The following is a 22,409-nucleotide window of genomic DNA, read 5'->3' as shown; positions in this document are numbered from 1 at the left end:
GGTGATTAACAAACACCAAACACATTGTCTTCCTCATTCCAAAATTTTCCACTCTTCATCCTTTTTCTCCTTAAGCTCAATTACTTTCTTTCCCACTCCTGATCCTTTAGTAAACTGATTTGGGTCCTCTTATTCTCCTCCACATCATGACTCACCCAGGGCATTTTCCCGTGTCGCCTTCGGTCACAAACGTGGGTAAATATAGATTCAAGACGTGGTACGTGTGAGCCAGCACATATTATACCTGACCACACCGTAGACACGCCTGTGGGCCGGGCTTGGTGCCAAGATGTGATTAGAGTGCTTTTATATCCGTCCGGTGCGCTCATTTACCTGCTGGGAAGCACGTTTACCGCCTCGGGTTTCCAACATTCATCTCAGCCAGTCTTTGCGCTTTCTTTGTGTCTTGAGCTAAAAGGTCGCAAAAGCGAAAATTATTCCTATCGAATAATCAAATCAATACATCTGTAACAGCACTTTTTTTTTTTGCTGTTAAAGCACTTTGGAGCGACAAACCTTATCTAGCATACTAAAACGATACAAATGCAGTTATGATGAAATGTTTATGGTAAAGGTGTACAAGTATTTTGATAGGGAATGGATTTTTAAAGTTGAAACTTTCATTTTTATTGTTCCGTTTAAGTTTTTCGATCCAGAAAATAAGTCAGTTATTGCGTTCAAAAATGGTAACTTCATTCATTTTAATTCCCAAAGTGGCTAAAAAACTACAAAAGTGATTTACATTTTATTTTTGCTCGAAAACTAAGTTGATGGATATAATTTACTTTTGCGGATTACGTGTCTGGCCCCTGGACCTTGAGTTTGACACCCGTGTTTCACGGCATTCTTTGGGGAGTTGTACCCTCTGAAAACCAGAGGGCCTCCTGAATCTACTTGGATTATATGGTGCGCTTTAGATATGTAGGTATGCGTGTAAAGAGAGCGGAGCTAATCCGGTCAGGAAACAGCAGGGCAACAGTACTTAGAGGGAAGCGGTTTCAAAATAAACATGGACAAAGATCCCCAAAGGTCCAGTTAAAGCACTTCCAGGGGGCTTAGATTGGTGCCATGGGGCCTACAGATCAGCTACTGAAAAAGTGTTAGTGAGCAACTTGTTAATCCGTTAACTATAACTACTCCTACTCAAAAGAGAGTGACGGCCAAGGCTAGTTATAGCACAGTCTGAATACTTTTATTTGTACTTAGTTAGTTCCTAACCACTAAGGTCCCACCAAGGCGTACTTCATTATTCCATGAGCACGGTGCACAGAAAAGTAACTGCGTTAAATTCCTTCAAACTAATGATTAGCCAGCTTCACACTATAGTATTCCGTACTCGTTTTGTGCAATGAGAACCAGAAAGCCACAAAAAAACTATTTTCCAGACAATTTCTGTCTTGTAGTACATGTATACGCGCAAAATTGTGGCTTGGGATTACCCATGCATAAAACCGATGGGTCGCTGTTAAAATTAACGACGCTAAATCGCCTTAATGACTCACACTTTTCACATGACCCGCTCATCTGATGCCATTACGTAAGACGTTTGGCCCGAGTGAGAAAATGTTATTGGCGCGTTATGAGCGACAGCTGCTCTCGACGCTTCTGGCGTGAACAATCGATCATTCCACTTTAGGCATGGCTCTTGGCAATTGACGTTTAATCAAGAAGAGACACCTACAACTGTCTTAAAGGGAGAATTGCTTTATCTGGCATTATATTTTATCAAATAGATCTTTCTGTGTGGTTGTTTTGAAGTCAGTCAGTTTCTATTTCCTAGGGCGTTCCTCAGGGGTCAATCTTAAGACCCTTGTGATTTTTCTGTATGCATTCTCCATGACCTCTACATTTTTTTTATTTCTTTCCCTATGACTCCAATTTCTGGTTGATAAAATACCTCCTTTTTGTAAATAACGGCATCCAAAGTATTTTCTGACTAGTGTGTGTTCTATAATAACATCAGTCTTAAATATTTGCGTGTACGACTCAGTTTTTCAACCTGACATGTATTTTTTCCTCAAATATTGACTTAAAATTTGGACAATACAGCTTCTAGTGCCGAAATTATGCGAGTTAGAAAGACAACAAAAACAAGAAACTTTTCAATATTTTATATAAAACAATATAATTTGAAAATAAATATGTTTTACAGTTTTACATGGACACCAAAAGAGGGTATTAGTAATAGAACGACAACAACAACAAAAATGGAGCTAATAAATCAGGTTTCTAAGACTGATGGCAGGTTTTTTTTTTAGTTTTTCTTTTTAAATATGGTTCCAACGTTTGTAGGGTTGTAGTGTTAAGTAGTAGTATTTGTTTGTAGCAGTAGTTATTTTGTATTCTCATGTTGTTGGACGGACAAAACACGTGCTACTTCCTAACATATATTTCTACATGTGTTAAAAGCTCAACACACGTTTTGTGTACGAGCGGCTTAGGGAATGTTAGTAAATATCTGAATTTTTTATTTTTTTGGTTGTTGTTTTTTGTTTTTTTAGTTATATATGTAAAAAAAAAAGAAATAAAGCATAGATAATCCATGCTAAAGGGGACAATTGTCAAGAGAGGTGGGACACAACACTGAATATATAAATAGCACATTAAATATGGGCAATAAAATGAATACTGAATGAAAAATATTCTATGACATTATAAATTATCTAGAATGGACTATGGCATGAAGGGATAATATTAGCTATATACAAGTTCAGAGAGGATGTGTGATTGACCCACTACTGCATTAAATCCTCATTTTCCTGGAACAAAAAGAACAAATAATTTATAAAGCACTTTTCGTAGTCTTTTTTTGTTTGTTTTTGTTTTTTTTTCGAAGCGAGGCACTGGTTTTTCCGATGGAATCAAACTACAGTAGAGTTTTCATTCAGTGGTTTTCTTTCACTCAAGCCATTTGCAGTCTCCCTTTAAAGGCACTCGTTTTCTAAAAATGTCCCTCGTTGGGGAAAGCAGCCATTTTTGTTTTTGGAAGATCCCCCGCAGAAAGACATCCGCGTCATAAAGCAGTCTTAAATCTCCGAGCAATTTTGCGCACCAGCACAGTAGTCTCGCATCCAGTGAAGTCAAAGCAACAAGGCGGTTGGTTGGTTGGTTGGTTGGTTAGAAGGCGCTTCTGTCAAATGATGCGTTTAGTTGATTGAATTGTTTTGTTTCTTTTTGTAGCAGCAAATAGTTGTGGAGTACGCTGACCTACACACTCACTCACACAAACATATACTGTAGATACACAGTGGCAGGCAAAGGTACGTCTCTCTTTGCGTCAGTCCGGAGCGGAATGCTTTCCACGGGAAAAAAAAACAAAAAAGCTTTACGGGTGGAAAAATGTCAAAGTGCTGTGCTGTGAAATATCCGTTGTATTACGTTCTGATAATCGAACGGAGTATTCCTTCATCTTGTTTGTGCCCCGTGTCACTTGCCTCATCTTCTGGGCTTGTCACATCTGAGCAAAGAGGAAAATAGAAGTCAGAAACATAGTTAAAATGGAATTTCAAATCATTGCAATTTGGGTGAAAGCCACTTTAAGATATTAATATTTTCTTGGGTGAAAGCCACTTTAAGATATGACATTTTTCTTGGGATACATCTCCAGTATTGGCCGTGTTGTTTACTGTGAAGTCCTTGAAAAGGCATTTCAGGCATTTTATTTTAGATTTCGGTGGTGCAAACTGTGCAGCTAAACTCATGTTGATTTTGCATGATATGGAAATAGAAATTGGGATCTATTCTTAAGTAATTTTGAGTGGGAGTGCTTCTGGCAAAGTTTAAGGAGGTTGGATGTACACTAAAACTTAAACAGAATCTACATATAAAAATGACAGAAATCGGTATAGTTTTCCCTTAGCAAAACCATGATGGAATTAAGGAACCGGACCTGCTAAGACGTGGCTCTCACCTGCAGGTCCTCTCGTTGAGCTCTTGTTGGCGATCTTTACAAAACTGGTCAGTGTGCTTACAGGAACAGCGGCAGGTTTGCGGATCTTGCACGAAGAAATGCCTTCGCTTCTCCGCGCAGGGCTTGCAAGTACTGCGTAGAGACAAACAAACCAGATAGACAGACACAGAGACAGACACAGGGAAGAAAAAAAAAGGAAGGAAGGAGAGATGAGGATTATCAGAGTATTGCGTTACCACGCCAAGAAAAAAACGGTCACCCTCAGGTCACACGGCCTAGTTTGCTCTTCCAAATGTTTGCGTAGCATGTGACATTCTGGCTTGTATTGCATTGCACTCCGTGCTGTGCCACCTTGACTTAAGAGTCTCAAATGGCCCAAGCTGAGTTCCAATGGTCGCCCAATGGAAACAGCTGTAGGCTACATTGTGTACCTTTGCCTCTCCGTCAAAGAAGACGCAAGAATCCGCTTGTTGTACCTTAGAATGTTTCTTTTATTGTGAAAAAAGGATGAAAGGACTGTTGACAAACCAACAATCCACACTTGAAACACAAAATGGAGGCGGAATTGTTACGGGGTAAGAGATCGGTAGGCGACACAAAGACAGTACTCGCTCGGTCGGTATACAATCGGCGGAGTTTACAAACGGCCCGTAGAAGATAGCCGTCCTTCCTAATCTGAAAAACTGACAATGAAAGCGTACCAGCATTGTGCACGGGGAAGAAAATCAAAGATGAAAAGCACAAGAAAGGACGAAGGAGGCCGAGGCGAGACACAGCAAAGCCAAACAGACTAAACACAACGATTACGATCCGCCTGATAGAGGCGCAACAACCACAACCGCTAAAAATGCGTTTATTCTTGCTCGTCTCTTATCGCTCATCTAAACTTGAAACGTCTCAAGGAACGCCAACATCTGCTTTTACTTTTTTTTCCCCCGTGTTTTTTTTTAATCCCTCTGCTGGTGCGCTGATTGTCAGGGGACGATTGATTAGCGTCCATGGCTGAGATGGAAGTTAGCGTCGTAGCACAAGGTTAGAAAAACACTACAAGGCAGTGAAATGACAAAGTGGGACGGGGGACGTTAGCCAACATGCCAATGGACGTTAAAAAAGCCAAAGGATCTCCTCCCAAGCCGTCCTAATGACGAGAAGTACGACACTCAGGTGCAGGGAGGCGGAGAAGGCGGAGCTGACGTACACGTCGCCAATTGTAATGTCTGGATTTTTCTTTCGCTTTCGTTTTTGGACATTAGTTGGACCTCGCCGGGATTGTCTGGAAGAGAGACAGCACAACAACGCAGAAAGACACAAAGTCTGAGACCGAATAGACGCTATTAACAAGAATAGATTGTCCTAGTTATTTCCACCAGACTTCCAATGACCTTCAACTTATTTTAAATCAACAGGCGTTATTTTCAAAAATAATTAAGGGGCCACCCCACATGCGCAACAATGCGACCTTCTGTCAGGACATAAATTAAAGAACGTCGTGGACCTAAATGTGTTCCGTGAGAAGACGAGCGTGCAAGCCATTTATGATGTTCTCTTTCTCTCCCTCCAAGTAAATAGATAAATAAATACATAAAACATGAATGGAGTTTAAAAGAACGTCCTCCGGACCACATCAATCAATTCATGTCTTGACTTTATTATTGATTTAAAAAGGAACAAAATGAGAACAAGCTCATAAAGGATTAGAAGCCCACAAAGGATGCACCTGGGGCTTCACATGTGCACATTTTTGCTGACTTGACATTTGACTTTCAAGCATGTAAAGAGCTTTTAATAAAGGCTAAAAAACTCACTAGGTATTCATTCCGTTATTTTTAACATAGTTCCGCATCGACCAATAACTAACATTCAAAGGAAAAGATAAATAGTTTGTTTAAGTATCAGACTACAGTTATTTGGGCTAAAAGTCGGTTCACATAAGAAACAAAGCATTGAATACAATATGTATTTTAGAAGCAAAAAAAAAAGGGAATAAATATGTGGGTAAAGTGCTGTTTTAGTTAATGTTTTATTATTTTTAGTGTTAAATAAGCTTATTATATTATAGCTTTCTGTCCATTTGTCCACATTCTTGTCTGCTTAAAAGATTAGACTGCACAATATACTCACTCTTTTAGATTTATTGCTCTAGTGCTAAATCTGTCATCTTTGTCGTGTTTATACGAGCATTTTTCTTCACTGTCAGAAAATTTGTCAGGCTTTGACAGCATTGACTTATTACACGCTGTTGTTTGGACTAATTACTAAACTCGGTGTAATTCGGAGCACAGCGGTCGGCTACTTTTTCCCGACCTCTCGCCGCCATGACTCCAGTCACGCTTGCGGCCAAGCAACACAAAAACAAAACAAAAGCGCCCGGGTTGAATGACCCCGAGAACGTTGTTGTCGTCCAACCGTAAGCCACCGTGGGACAACTCGTAAACAATGAAGACGGGGTTAAAGAGGAGGCCCCTTGACACGGACGCTTATCTCGATGACAAACGACTACGTCTAAAGCCCAAGTGTAAGCAACCGCCCCCGATATTAACCAGCATTCGCGCAATGAGTCGTTTTAACACTTTTTTTTTTTAGTCGCTTCCTCTTCAAAAAACGCCGCTATCTAGTTCAGAGCTAGCGCCGATCGGAATAACGGGAGTTAAGTGGACGTAAAGGAGGGGAAGAATGTAAATAGCAGATAGTGCGAGAGGGAGGAAAGGCCTAAAGGTCAGGTGTGGCGAGGGCAACACACTCGTTAAGAGTCACTCATTTACCGCCCTGCTTTAAAAGCTACCTGCATTGCTCGCCAGTGTCGTTTTCGTTCACTGTGGAAATGCGTTTGGGATCTTTTGAGTCATTGATGTGATGAATTACATTTTTATTTTGACTTGGAGAGTGGATACGGTTGTCCTGATCAATATGAATTGGATATCCATCATAGTCCGGAAAGGGAGGTAGTGGTATTGTTTGAGCTACTGAAACTACAGTGGCAAGTCCACTCAAATGTCTGTAACACTATAACTCGACACCATAATAACACTATTGCCACTATTTTTGCTATTCCGAAAATCTTTCAATTTTAGGACAGGCTAATTACAAAATGTTCGAAGTTAAGTTGAATTTTAGGTTGAATCTAAAATGCATTTAAGAGTTAAACTTAAATTGACCTTTAATTCTTAGAATTCAGATGATGCCAATGGACCAAAAGTTATTCGGTCATAAAATCTAGTAATGTTTTTAGTTTAATTTCAGAGTATGCCAATCACAAAAAGTATAATATTTACCTTAGTTTAAATTTCAGCATGATCCTAAAAGGCACTTTACAGGTTTGACTTCTGCCAATCATTTTAATTCAATTGTTTTAGTTTAAATTGATCTCCTTGTCAGGCCAACATTAAATTTGATTGTTATGAATTTCAGATCCAACCTAAAATGACCCCTTGACCTTCATCATATATCACACATCATCAAAAGTATTCAAGACTATTTGCGAAAATATATTCTAAAATTTTATGATACCCAACATGGTCTTATGCATATAGGAAACACTGAAATTAATTTAAAATGCAACTTAATACACTGCCTGTACATTGACTGAAGCTTTAACTGCACTTGGAAGTAAACCAGCATATCGTGTTCCACTTTGGAATCTCCATTTTAGTCGGAACGAGTCTAACTAACAAAAAAACAAAACAAAAAAAACAACAACAAAATCCGAGAGCAAGAAAGAAAGGCCCGACTTTTGTTTTGTGGGAACAAGATCAAATTTCTCCCAGCTATTTTTGAAACACAATCATTAAAGCTGAAAAGATGCTCTCCACGGTACTCACTTTTCTTGCAGCTGTTTCACTTCTTTCTTTAACCTGAAAGCAGGCACAAAACCAAAAGTGACATTAGACACAGCCACTGTGTCATTGGATCAACATTTACCAAAAACCCGACCTCACAGGTAACGGGTTAGTAGGCCATTTTATTTCATAGATGTACACACACAAATCGACTAGCAAAGACCGTGACGTCTCTTACTGATAAAGCTTTGTTGCCGAAATCTACAGTTGAGCAAAAGTGTGAGGAAAGACACGATTTCATTCGCCAGGGTCATTTTTGCAACGTTTTGTAACATTTTTGGTCTGAAATCGGATTGCATCAGCATTCTTTCAAGACTGTCTCAACCTCTAAACAGAGTTGATTCACTTTTCAAAGCATTATCTTGAAGATATTCCAGATGTACCTTGTGGCATGTGGCGGAAGTGAATTTAATTGTTTGGATAATGAGCCAGTAAAACCGCAGAGGGCTGTTTTTCTTGACGGCGTAACCGGTTAGCATGTGTCAACGGGGCGGATGTTGGGGTTTTTGCAAATCTGAATTAGATTGTTCTTTTCTGTCAACTTGTACTTAAAGGTGATGAAAGGGACTCTTTAGATTGGTGGAAAATGGAATTGTCTGTAATCCCTGCAACAGTGCAAACTGCTCTTTTATGGCGTTCCTGCAATAGTTAAGCAATAGTCTTAAATGTCCTAATCTGGATTAAGAGTTTTGGAAAGGCATTGAATTTCTTCTGGAAGGCCTTAAACTTTAAATAGAAGATTTTTTTTATAAATTGTTTCTATTTTATATCTGTTGGTGTTATCTACATGTGGTTGAACTGTAGTTTTTTTTGTAGATTTAGATATCCAATCTATTTCTGTTATGTATTTAGAGTTTATTCAGTTTCCATGACCTGTTTTCTTAAAGGTTTTAGAGTCAAATCTTTTTAACTCATTATATTCAGGGACATATGATGTATTTCATTTTTAGGATTACAAGTTTAGAGCTTCGAAATCTCTTCAAAGTGGTCTTAAAAAGTCTTCAATATTACTCGACCTGTGGAAACCCCGTCTTTCAAATACATCGGAACAAAAACGCAATACTTAAAAGCGAAGTTCCAGAAGAGGCGATAAAACAAAATTTCGGTAGTAGCCGCACTAATCTGTCTCCGCTCGATGGAATGAGGATAAGCCGGCGCGCAACTGTGGAGAATGTCTACTGGGATACGCTTCAACCTGTAGCGGCCTTTTTTATCGCCAGCCAAGAGAAGGAAGCAGACGATAAGGCGATACGTATGAATTTAGCAAAGCTGTCAAAGCTGTCATAGACAAGCGGAGGAGGATTTGACGTTTCTTTTTCCACTACATCTTCGCATGCTTTAACCATGGCAGTCTGTGAGTGTGTGTGTGTGAGTTGAAGGGTTCTTACCTACACTCGCATGCGCTGTGTTCTGTAAAACTCATATAGACATCATTCTGTTGCCTTAGGGTTGCTATTCTTTTGATCTGTGGAAACATCAGACAGTCCATCAGGACGACATGGAAAAATATACAAAAGGCAGCCAAAGTTTCAAACAGAACAATTGCAAAACCCCTTTTGCACTCCATCCAAAAGTACTCCGAAACTCATCCAAAAACGCACCGGAGATGCTATTATTGACAAATTGGTGAAAGGATAATTGCCTTGTTGAAGTGAAACAAATTCCCACGCCAGAATAAGCAGAAAAAAAGAATAATCCAAGCATTTTTTTTAAGCCACAAAAGCCCATACGGGAAGGACACTACCCGGAATTCTGATTAGATCAATGAATTGGCCAGACCTCCAATGTCACGTTATGGCTGGACGTGGGCGTACACTGGAGCCTCTCGTCGGTGCAGCAGCCGGCGCAGCGCATCAAGACCACGCACGACGGGAAGAATATGTGCTCCACTTCCTCAGGATATTCCTGCAGGATCTCCACCACCATCTCTCGAGGCTTACAATAGCTCTTGTTGAACACCTCCATTAAAGGGATGACTGTGGAAAGAGGCGGAGCAATTTTTTAATCATTTTCATTCAGGCGCAAAAAGCCAACATCTCACAAAGTCTTAGAAAGCCATACTTTCCTTATGAGTTTCTTAGTTTAATGGAGGATAACATCAGGATAAACAACAAACCCATAAAGCATTTATCAGATTCGACAAATATGTTTTTGTTACAAGCCACATTCGAGTTATACCCGCTTATGGCTGCCATAAATGAACAATTAAATCATTATGTAATGTCCACATTTTTTTTTTATGGTTATCACTTGGCATGACACTTAATATTCAGTCCGCCGCAAGCCATGTAAAGGTGACTCAGCTTTACATTGTCATTTTTAAGTTTGTGGGAAGTTATAAGGAAATTCCTGAAGGAATGGAAGCCAAAACGGTGGGAAAAGCCGCCATTGCCTTTTAAGACATGACAGAATTTTGGAGCACGTTGCTGGTTATTTTTTGCAAATTTCCCGTTAGACCTGAAAGACGGCCTGCTGGCTCTGTTCGTCTTTTTGCGCCGCAAACGCAGCCAACAAGACAGGAATGACCTGATTATGGCAAGCCGTTTAAACATTTATTCAATATCCACTTTGAAGTCTAGCATATGCGCTCTTTGCCCTCACTGTTGCGTGCTAATAGGACACCTACGTTACTTCTAGTGAGTCCAAACCGGACATTTGTCCACAATTTGCTGCTCTTAGAGGCGGATCTTAATATTTTAGCCTACGTGTAAATCCATCAGCGTCAGGCGGAGACCACCGCTCGTCCCTTGAGCAACATACCGGCCTGGCCCCTTCCAAGCTTTCAATCTGAGAACAAGTAAGCGGAAAACAAGCTTCCAACCGCCAATACAAGCATGACGCCGGTGCTTGAAGAATAACTACAAGTTTCCTTTTTTATACCCCAATGGCAACGTGTCCCAAAAGGGAATGAAAGGATGACATTCCATTCCATTCCTTTCTAAAAAAAAAATGTGAATCTCTTGACCGTAACATTTCCTTCAGGCTAACCTCAGACATGAAAAAAATGTCAGGGAGGGTTCCCAATGTCTCCATTTAAAGTTTTTAGTGATGGAAAAGGTGAAACTAGCCACTTGGGGGCGATATGTGCTTTTGCAGTGTCGAAATGAACAGCCACTCTCTCACACACTTGTATTCTCACTTCCATATGCACACTGAAAGACTCACACAGTGTTTCTAAATTGCAAAGTTTCATTAAGTGACAGCCCCAAAGAAATAGTGTGTGATGTAATTTCTTAAGTATTCATGAATCTTCAATGATTCACTTATCAAGGTTTCCCCATTGCTTTATACACCCGGCGGGCCAACAGTTTTCAGCAGTTTCCAATGTAGGATAGCCTTAGTGGGTTTTCATATAGCAAATGTGTTTTGCATTTTCATGTATGTGTTTAGTGTGGTGTTTAAGTTAAGGTCCTTTGGCTGAATGCACTCTTTTTGAAGGGAACTACACAGTCACCTCTAGAGCCAGCCAGTGTTAATGTGATGGGATTTTTTTGTACAAAATCTTGTAGTGGAGGAGTAGCTTTGTGTTGGAACATTTTGTAAACTAAGGCATCTGTATATTTGACAGTATTGTCCCAGTCCAGTTTGTGTTTTTTTGTAATATCTTTCAGTGGTGGTGTGTTTTTGGCTTTTAGTACTCCAGAGTTTGCTTATACATGGTTTTAATTGGTTCTAGTGTTGTATTGCATATATTTATCATATGACCATTGCGATTGAATTTTGTTATCGATCTATGACCTTAAAACAGCCCACCCAATACAACTCTTATACTTTTTCATATTCACACAACAGTAATTTTCTCAAAGCCACTTACCGTCATGCGGACCTCTCTGCGCTTCCCTCGGTAATTGGGCACTCTGCAAAAAAATGCGCCAAAATGAGTTGTGCAAGGGATTCTTGCTCAAAAATACATATTTACAATTTGCCATTGAACCCCTTAACTGGAAAAAAATCTTATCTCAACCTAAATATAATGACTAGATGGTAAAGCTAGGCACGTACGATGATAAATCATGATTATGAAGTCTAAATTAAGTTTTCCCAGACTGTTGAATTGGAAATAAATGAGTTATCATAATATAACCTCAAATTGACATGTAATGACTCAAAGTCAATAAAATAGCAATTGACAAACAAACGACATGACCCGAGCTCAGTCCCAAACGTGGCAAACTTTTTTTTACAAGCCCTCCTGTTAATTTCGTAACCTTTACAGACTCTCGGCTACGTTTATACCACCGTTAAAAGCCGGCAAGAATGTCAACCAGCCAACCCCCCGCCTCCTTGTCACCCCCTTTCACTGGTTCACCGCATGTGTGTGTGGAGGCACCACACAAACGGATTACTGGCCAGTTTCCATGAGTTCGCTATACCTCACTCATGTTGCGTGAGACGGCAGCACTCGGCCCCAATTGGACTTAATGAAAGAAGAAGAAAAAAAAACTAGAGAGAGAGTCATTCCTAATGAAGGGATGTTGGGTGGCCCGCCCCTTACGGGTGGCGTGAGAGAGCCAGAGAGTGGGGGGCCACTTGGGAGAGTATCCCACCAACCCCCCTCCCCTACCCCGATAACCACCCACCAACACACTCGCTCAAAACACTGGAGACGGGTGACAGGCTTTAAAATATTGTGGAAGTTTTAAGGGCGAGGCTTGGAATGATTAGGATTGATTTGTACAATTGTGACTTTTAACCGACCGTTGTATTTCCACCTTTGGATTGGTCAATGAGTGTCTGCCACACTTTTGGCCAATGAGCAAGCAGGCATTACAGTAACTGGAGTTCATTGAGTTGATAGATAATAGAGGCTCTCAAGGGGACAAAAAGTTGAGCTAAATGCAGATATATTAACCACCATGGCTCTTAAATGGCACTTTTTCTTATTTTAAATGACCATGTCAACATAATTTTTTAAAAATATACTTTAAGGATGGTTTGAAGCAACCACTGATTTGAAATAGTAAATTTTTGTGTAATAATAATGTGTAAAAATCTCAATAGACTATAGCCTTAATGGAAAATCATTTTACCAGTCTCATTAGATTTATTACAGACCTTTTTTTAATTTAAAATACATGTAAACTGTCTTAGGGGGTTCTTACTATATCTGTATTTCTTTAATAATAGAAGTATTAATGTAAAATGTGTAGAAACATATATTTCCATGTACATTTTAATTGTTTTATTATATATTTAAACTTTATTTTAAATTCTATATAATTTACTATTGCATATTAAAAACTACTGCACAGTTTAGTCATGATTGTTTTGACCTATTTTAAGTTAACCTCATTTTAAGTCCTCAGAGTTCAGAATATTTTCAAGAATCAAAACGAACATGCATCAGAAGTCCTTGAGCAATTAAAAAAATAATACTCCTTATGCCGGCATATTTTTTAAAGGGCCAGTAGTGAACCGGCAAGGTCGAGTGACGCGTTCTTTTTTTTTTTGTCCCACGTTGCACTCACCTTGACAGCCGACAGCGTCAGAAATAATAGTGTCAAACTGTCAATAAAGTTCATGGTGTTGTCAAATCCAAATCCGGGCGAGGTGTTAGAATCCGCTGCGGTGCTGCCGGTGGGCGGTGGGGGGCTTTACGCTCATCAATTTTCTATTTACAAGCAAGAAGGGTTAAAAAGGGGCTCCTGGGGGGTGAGTCACGGGTGCCGCGTCCATGGCTGAGTAGACGCCTTCCAAAAAAACCCCAAGAAATCCCAAAACCAAAATCCTCTTTGCGCCCAAAACTCTTCTTCCCTTGTCGCGCGATCCTCGGGTCAGGGTGGGGGGCGTTATTATCCACACAATACCGCACACACAAACACAGCGAAGGCACGATCCGGGACGTCTCACATGGTGCGGCGGCGCACTTTCCCGCACAGCCTTACGCGCCGGAGAATATTCCCATGCTTGTCCCGACCGTGGCAGTCACTCCACCGCTCTGTAATTCCTTCCAATCCAAGCCGAGCCACGTCAAGAGAGGGAGGAGGTGGTTGGTTGGTTGGTTGGTTGGATAGACGACTATAGGTTCCGCTCTGACGTTTTCCTTACGCGCACCTACAACCGGGATGCGTCCACCTTTCCAGATCCTCAGTGCACTCTACAGTGTGCGTGTGTTACTGTGAGTGCGCGTGTGATTCTAAAAAGGGGGCGGTCGTGATTGGTGACTGAAGGTAGGGGGAAGGCGTGGCTTGTTAAACTCGGGAGTTGCGGCTAGGACGCTCCTGGAGAGAGAAGATATAATGGTTTTTCTTTTAGTACTGTTTTAAGGTTTTAGGATGGGTTCAGGGACAATGTTCTTAAAAGACTCAGATTTTTGGGCTGTTGTTGTTGACGGTGGTAGAAGTCCAAGCTATTTGATCTGGGAAAGGTCGCAGTGGATCGAGAGAGGTTGAGCTGCCAGCCCAGGCAAATGGATTAGATGTCTACTCTGGAAAAACTCATTAAATATTAAGATGGGATGAAATGAGCCTCAAGGTTGGACATCTATCATCGTCAGGGGCGCTGAAAATGTGCATTTGATGGATGGTTGTATGCTCATACATGGTAAACACTTATATAGACTCCAGTATTGGTGCATGTGGTAATGGGTTTTAATGACAAAATGATCCTCAAATTTGATTGGCTAAAATACTACTTGAATACATGTGTTGTACCCAAAATGGGTCAGTTCGACCCGTGAAGTAACAGTAGGATTAAGACTAAAGTTGGCGTTCCGCAGGGCTTAGTACAAAGACTTTTGTGTTTCTAGTTATAAAATGTAGGACTGAATTTCATACTGAGTTGGGATATTGAAAATATTCAAGATTCATTTTCTTCACAAATTTCTCTTCTGATTGTATCCGCCTCCCAATCCCGATGAATTAAAATCAGATATTTATTATCACTCATTTACGCCGTCCGTCTACTGGGCAAAGTACTTTTGCTTGACCTTGGTAGGATACTGTGGTCTACTGGCTACCATTCTAATTATAGGTCGTCATTACTGCATTGCTAAAACAATAACGTTACTAACGGCATTTGATCGCCACTGACTCTAACTTTCCAAAATGTGTGTCAGCGTCCGTGCACGCAGGCAAAAGTTTGCGTGAGCGTTGTAACGTCAGCGTCAACGCGTGGTCGTGACTTCCCGTTTTTTTTCTCCCCCCTTGAATGGGGCTTCTTACAGATCTCTTGCGCAGAAGGAGCCACCTGTCTTGAACTTTTTTTGGGGGGGTGTAGCGGCGGGGGCGCCAACAGCTGGTGCATCCCGCCGACTGGGCGGGAGGAAAGGAAAGAGGAGTCATCCGACGTGATGGCAGATGAAGCGCTTCATTCAAATGTTAATCATAGTTAAGAAGGGCCGACGTGCAGTTGGACACACTTGAGATTTAAGCGCTCGTAATGCATAGAGATGCTTTTTAGTTCCCCAATTCGGGGGTGTCAAACTCATTTTTCATCAAGAGTAGCATTGTTGTCCGTGTGTCAACAGGCGGAAAAGCTGATTGGTCGAAAGAAATATCGAATATCCACATTTGGCAAAAAGGCAGATGGGAACAATGGAATTTTAATTATGGCAAAGGCCTGAGTGCTTTTAAAGCGCCTTCATAAAGTGCTGCAGCCCTCTGCTGGCTTGACCGGTCACTGCAGCTCTCATATATTTATAAATAGTATATAAATATATATATATATATCAAATATAGTAGTGACAAACTGATGACTCGACGGCTGTCTGCGACATGACAACTTGAATCGGCGTCAGACTGACGACAGAAAAAAATGAGTTCCCGATGAGTGGCAGTCTAGAACAAACAGCATTTAAAATTATATTTCAACATTTATGAAAGTATCTTGTGAAATGCGTGATTGCGTAGGTTAACACTGTTGAATGCTTTGACATTTGTTAACATAATGAGCCATCAAAGTTTCCTCAATGCGATGATCTGGTCTTCCTGTTGAAGTACTTTTTTTTTCTTTGTAAAAAGGTTCTACTGTAAGTTTCCAGGAAGTTAACTTCATCTGGCATGGAAAGTTCCAATATGTTGATGAGGAGTTTGTAAAGAATCTTAGTAATCTTGGGAGGCGGCAACCCATTGGTGTGTCATAATGTCAGGTATCTAAATATTAACATCATGAAGAGGAAATGCAGATTTTATACTTCTTGGAAATGGGTTGTATGTAAATGTTGGTGTTAAGAAAAACTAAATCCAGGACAAATGGTAAAAAAAAAAATCAGCAAAATGCTCCTAAATAAAAAAAGCATTAAGCTTTGGCCATTCAGGCTGAAAGAAGGATTCTTTCCAGATCAATCCGACCGCAATTTTATCATCTTTCCATTGTGTCGGTCGGCTTCAAAACACAGATGATTTTGCGCGTGTGGGAGCATGTTCATTGTTGTGGTTCGACTGTAAATTACATCAGCGGCGCCACCAAATTCACAAAAATGGCCGCCTGCCGAACCACCTTTGGCCAAATCCTACATTCCTGGCTCCTTCCCGCTACCTCCACGCCTATTTCCCAACCCTACGTAGCATACCCGGAGGGACATTTTTCACCAAATATCCACTTCTGTTGCCATTTTTTGTCGTAGGACCCTCCAGGTGTAGTTTTTACCCATTCTTTGGAGAAGACGCAGATGTAAAACGGTCTGTTGAGTCTGTTTACCGTCTCTCAAAGACAGACAGCGCCCAAGTCAAAGCCTTGTTTGTAGTCTTTGGAACACAAAGCACCTCGTTGCAGTTTTGCGATCTTTGGCCAAAATGTCACTCTGACGCTTTCTCTCAAGGCGGGAGAGAGAAATTGGCAGGGTTTTTTTTTTGGGCCTCGCAGATGACTTTGCTCATGTCTGATAGTGTCGGAATAAATCATCCACCCATCAGCCTGGCGACGGTTGACCGGGTCCAGCTGGAAAGTGGCGCACCGAGACAGCGGCGGTCCTAAGGAACCACCCACCTTCATCCCACTTTTTTTTATATTTCAATGACCAGATAAGTCAGGGCTTTCAGACATGGTCATAACAAAAGCTATTGGAGTATGTTAAGGAGACTCAAAAATGGATTCCCATCTCTTTGCGAGTGGTTTGAACCTCATTACTCTTCTTCTTATGCTCACTAACAGTACAAAGTAAGCGACCCGTGTACTCCCACTTGAGTAGTTTATAGAGTTAGCAGTGTTCTCGTTACCTCTGCGTCCTGCGTCTGATACGCACAGCTTTTCTTCCAGACGCACAATTTCAAGTAATGTGCTTTTTTCGGACGCAAAGAAATTTTTATCAAAAAAAAACAACCAAAACACCTATATCCGATAGCAAACCAATTTATTCCACATAATCTTTGCGAAATAGTTCTCGCGTGAACGAGACTAGCAGACACTAGCAGACGAAGGAGAAAAAGCGATAGCAAGAGTTTCGTAATAGTGTAAGAAAGATAAAAAATGTTTCAGAAAAAGCAAAACAGTCTGGATAGTTATTTCGCAGTTAAAAATACAACTAGTAAGAAAAGAACTGCAGAAGATTCGATCGATGATCATGAAGCAAAACGGGGGAAGCAAGGAAAAATACGCACATTTCAAAAGACTTTTGGCTGCAAAGAGAGGAGGATCTACGAGCTGAAAGACTAGTACAATGATAAATAAACCCTAACCCTAAACTATATAATAAATAAATTAAATCTGAATGTTTATATATCGTTGTTTATGTTTTATTTGCATCCGTAGTATGTTGGGACTCGTGACAAGTTTCCTGGGACGCACAGTTTTCAGACAAGCGAATCCCTGGGACTCGCAGTGTGCCAATTGTAAAATTATCACTGAGTTAGTACAATAATTTAGTCAGCCAAGTGAAAAAGGTGGCCTTAACTCTTTCACTATCATTGATGTGGAGTTACTTTGAATTCAGAAAGTGGAAAATTAGTCAACATAACTCTCAAAATTGGTGTTCTGGTTGGCAAAGTTTTTGTTAGTGGGATTAATAGAGTACCTTAAAGATTCTAGTTTTTTGTACATTTCCAGGATTTTCCCAAATATTCTTGAAAGTCTCAAATTTACAGATCTTGATGAAATAAATGCCTTATAATTAAAAAAAATGGCCAAACTGTCTAAAAGCAGGTTTTCTATGAAATTTGCATCAGTATTGCTATTACATTCAGTTCTAAATGTTCTTAAAAAGTCTTCTTAGAAACCCTGTACTTTTTTACTCTGTCAACAACAGAAAATGTCAAATTGTACTGAAGATAAATTTTCAACTGTGGTTAAGATTGTACATGACTGATTTATTGATTTTGATATTAAGGACTTCAAATCTGGTAAATGTTGGACAGAAGATACTTGTAAGAAAGTAGAAGGTTTATGACTTTGGACACAAGTATGACTGTTGGTGGCTTATGTGTTGTGTTTTCTTCAAATGTCTTCTGGCATTATAATATTTTTTATATAATCGGATTTCACAAACCCTGCCTTCAGCTTCTGTTATTATTGTTGTATTTTCACTCTCATCATTTAAATGTATTCACTGCGACCACTCACTCTCATGTCATCTTTTCCCATTCCAATAGATTGGGGCGTCTATCCTGGTCTGTAACGCTGACACATTTACCACATTTCCCCGTTTTTAAAGCTAAAATTTCAATGGCGTCTTTGAGGTCGGAGAAAGTTTTGTGTCGTGACTCACCATGCTGGCACGACGCAAACTGTGGTTTGTTTGCAGAGTGAAGCAAGACTAATCTCTTTGTTTTACTTGTCTTCAAATAGCATCCGTTAGATAGTCTTAAACAAAAAAACTCCCCTTTTCCAAATAAGTATGATTTAGGCCATTTAGATGAGCACTGTTTGTGTGGCCAGCTTTTGGAGCTTTTTATCTGATGTTAGTACGTCTCCAGGTGTGTTTGTGTTAGCGTAGTCATTGCAGGAATTACCCAAACACACACACACACACACGCACTCATGCAGTTTACCATTGTATTGGTGTCGCAACCGTGGCCAGCGCACGGCATCATCACAAACACAAACAGCAAAGCTTTCACCTGAATGAATAGACTTTACATCATCAGCCAATGGAACGGCTTCGTTCAATAGCTTGCATTGATACCTGAGAACACTCTTCTTAACCTGGTTTAGTTCAGGGTGGGCTTTTTTTGTTTTAAATCTGACTTTGTCAACAGTTTTTTTCACATCTTTTCAAGAATTTGATGGTATTTGAACTTTGTTAATGTGTAGGATTAAAGGTAAAAGTTGTTACCCTTTCTTTCCCTTCTGTAGAAATCTTAATATGCAAAGAGATAGTTTTTTTATTGATTTATAGCAGCGGTAGACAGTTTGGCAGCAGAAAGATGCACGTAAAAGGACAAAGTGGTCTGCAAGGTTTGGAAGGTAATGGTAATGAAGATGTCGATACAAATGCAATTTTGAAGAAAGAGAATGGAAAGTTGGCAATAGTTATTTAATAGATCATTCCATTTAAATGAGTATCCTTTTGTGTTTGAGTTTTTGGTATTTTAGGGCGGACACCGCAAAGAGGGAGATGACTACAGAGAGAAAGTCATTTGATTCAGGAAAGGAATGATGAATTTTAATGCTAAAATGGAATTAATTCCTAATTTTCATTTGTATTCAGAGAATTCATTCAAAATAACCTGACCTCCATTTACAATCCCAATTCTAATAAGGCAGTTTAATTCTATTCATTGATTAGTCCTATAAAACAATAATGGTAATGTAACTTAACTCATTTTTAATAATCAAAACATGACCCTCAGTTCACTTTTTGCACGTCCACATTTCCACGTACACATTTGTACTCAACCTCAACCTAACCTAATGAGGTTTGTGAACTCATACTTTTCAAACAGGTTTAACAATTAGGCACTGTTGTTCACAATGATCATACTCTGCTGTTTTTACGTGCCTAAAATGCCATAAATCATCAGCCTTGGACACAATGACATCATTAAACCGTCACGTTCACATTACCGCAAACGTCTCCGGCGATATGCCACACCTCACCAGCGCTTTGAACCGTTTTAATGGTCATTTACCCATTGAGAGATCTATTACGTTAGCAATGGATGCAACCAATAGGACACGCCGTACTAGCTCTCACCATTGTTTACATTTGAAATTTACTTTCGTACTTGAATTTGCCACTTGATAACTAATTTATGGTGATGTGTACTAGCACAAAAATGTCAAATATTTCAGTACTTCAAATCATTTGACATTCTAGTGTTTTTTTCTTCCTCCTCCTCCCTTCTTTCCTGTAATCAATGGGCTTCCCAATCAAAAGAATCATTTCCCACAAGTGGCTGGACCAGTAGTGTGGTCTCTATAATCCAATTAAAAGACCATTTTCTGCACTTCAAGTCTTGATTTCCCCTGAGATGCTTGACTAATAAAGTTAATGTTCGGACTAATTGCTTTAGAATGACAGAAAGTGGAAATATGACAACTCGGATAGGAACATTACCAATGCAGTTAACTCATTGGCTGCCATACACGGCGATAGATATCCAATCCATTTTAACTAGAAGAGCTGGATGAATTAAAACCTAAAAAAATCTAAATACAATTTTGAGTAAGATAAGATATATTTGGGATTAGTAGCACAAATTGTGGAAGCCTACCAGTATTCTTCCATCAATTATAAGGAATTGTGACGTGGGCATGCATAGTTTCTGTATGAGTGTGCTGACTATTCACTGTTCGAACTTTTCCATCTATGACATCATTACTGTAAGTAATAAAACTGTAAAATACAAACAAACACGCAAATCTAAAACCACAATCAAGTAGTTTCTTGCCTTGTTTCCTTATTAGTGAACAGCTTTTTTCTTAGAGTATTTTTCTCTAAAAAAGAAATGATAGTTTCTCCACATAATCATTAAAAATTCTCACATTTGACAAATTTTTTGCTATTTTTGTGCCCATGATTTAACTTGACCATTCATTTTCCATGCAACTCATCCTTAAGGGTGCTGTAACCTATCCCAGCCAACATTTTTGTTATTGTTTTTGATTGTTTTAAATCACTGACCTACATTACAAGAACAGGAAGAATGTCAATAAGGAAAAGCAGCTGAAAAGATATCCCTCACTCCATCTATCTACCCTCTGAGTCAATATTCAGCAGCAAGGGTTGGCGGGAGATGGAAAGCGTAGCTCCGGGCCACTTTTGGCGGACCCGCTGAGAGAATACACCAAAGAAATACGAACGCTTCTCACGGGCAGAATTATTGTTCTGTTTTTGGTTGCCTGTCAGGGTCACTGTGGCGATCACAGAGGAGAAGGAAGAGAAAAAATGCAGTAGTCACAACATTAGAAACACCTGCGCACTTAAATCAGATCAAGGGGAAGAAATTGGATCTTAACAAATGCTTTTCGCTTTACAAGTTTTCAAGTATTCAATGTTAAAATGTAAAATTTTCATCTTTATTACTGTTCAGAAGAGAAATTCCCATTGGCGACAATTGTTGGTTTAACTTCCATGTCAAACTCTGCCCAACCAATGAATGTGTGTGCGTGTCCTGTGGCTAAATGACTTGCTTTGTTAGCATTTCTGGTTTCCCAGATACCCTAAATCCACAGATGGGCAGGGGAAACCCAACACTCACTCCCAAAAAAAAAAAAAAAAACAGGGGAAAAAAGCTTTTTGCGTGACTACTTTACGAGGTGTGTTGTTGCAAAAGGTGGGCCGCACGCCGGGGTGTCCGCTAAACCCGACACGGAACGCACTCGGCGCGGCCCGGCCACTTTAAAACACACCCTGAGAAATGACATTTGTTTAATATTGCCCATGTAAATCAATGAAAGGGAGAGAGAGGGAAGTCATTTGGGTCAAGTCGGTCACGTGAAGGTTACAAGCCGTGAAGATGGAGCTTTTATTAAGTGCAAGTGTGTTTGAATACGTCTTCAAAGTACTACATTCGAGCCATGACTTGTCTATCTGCCTTATGTCTCACCAAAGAATGGTTCCCTGGAACGTATCCCCCCCCCCTACCCCCCACCTAACTATGAAACGTGCCTTGAAATTCTCCTTCCCAGCAATTATCCACTAATTCCCTCACAGCCAGACGTTACACAAGGCATAAACAATTTGTTGACTGTGCAGTTACTCACCTCTGTTGTGGTTTTAGTCTGTGTACTTTTCAATGAGTAGTAGTAGTAGTACTTTTCCAAAAATGTCTTGCTTGGTTGTACATAGAATGAGTGCAAGACCCCCTGGCTGACATGTGTTTCGTTTGTTGTGACAGGACAATTTGGAGTCGGGCATCCGTGGAAGTGGTTCCATCGGGAGGCGTCTTTGAAGGTGACCCATATTCTACACGTGGCTGAGGACACAGCGGGGGGCCGTGACCCGGCCTGGCGCTGACCCGCCGGTGAACCAGTCTTGCCGGCGGCGTTAAAAAAGGAGGCGCCAAAGATTGGGTAAGTTCAATTTTTGGATTTGGTTCTCAATGCAATTGATAGATATAGTTTGACCTATTTTGTGGGTTTTGGCAATTTATTTATTGGGAGTTATGATTGGTTGTTGTTGATTATTTGTTGTTAGTAATGTAAAAAAAATCTACAATTTTTACATTTTAAAACATTTATATTTAGAGAGAATAGTCACCAAAAAGGTACACAAAAAGTATTCTTTTTTATCAATTAATCCTAATTTTATTCTCTCAAAATACCGATTTCTACATATTCTAATT

General features: G+C 40.0%; 1 protein-coding gene and 1 long non-coding RNA gene across 5 annotated transcripts in view; one reads left to right on the top strand and one right to left on the bottom strand.

Moving 5' to 3' along the window:
• LOC144186957 (uncharacterized) overlaps positions 1-22,409 on the top strand; it is a 42,216-nt gene that overhangs the window by 2,048 nt on the left and 17,759 nt on the right. For both annotated transcript variants that reach the window (XR_013324830.1, XR_013324831.1), the window contains exon 3: positions 21,963-22,137. This is a non-coding gene — a long non-coding RNA (uncharacterized LOC144186957). The remainder of the gene's footprint in view (positions 1-21,962; positions 22,138-22,409) is intronic.
• vegfab (vascular endothelial growth factor Ab) lies at positions 2,097-13,859 on the bottom strand. Of its 3 annotated transcripts, none has more exons than XM_077710355.1 (7): positions 13,215-13,859; positions 11,561-11,603; positions 9,526-9,722; positions 9,135-9,211; positions 7,729-7,761; positions 3,890-4,042; positions 2,097-3,457 (listed from the first exon to the last, which is right to left on the bottom strand). In XM_077710355.1, exons 1-6 carry the CDS (start codon positions 13,266-13,268, stop codon positions 3,907-3,909), a joined length of 540 nt encoding a protein of 179 aa, XP_077566481.1. In that variant the 5' UTR covers positions 13,269-13,859; the 3' UTR covers positions 2,097-3,457; positions 3,890-3,906. The 3 variants fall into 3 exon arrangements, with proteins under 3 accessions (XP_077566481.1, XP_077566480.1, XP_077566479.1); XM_077710354.1 differs by having other exon boundaries at positions 3,911-4,042; XM_077710353.1 differs by lacking the exons at positions 2,097-3,457; positions 3,890-4,042 and adding an exon at positions 4,378-5,183.

This window comes from Stigmatopora nigra, chromosome 2, assembly GCF_051989575.1.
Source record: "Stigmatopora nigra isolate UIUO_SnigA chromosome 2, RoL_Snig_1.1, whole genome shotgun sequence".
In the NCBI taxonomy this organism is placed as follows: domain Eukaryota; kingdom Metazoa; phylum Chordata; class Actinopteri; order Syngnathiformes; family Syngnathidae; genus Stigmatopora; species Stigmatopora nigra.
This window is presented reverse-complemented; position numbering and strand designations above follow the sequence as displayed.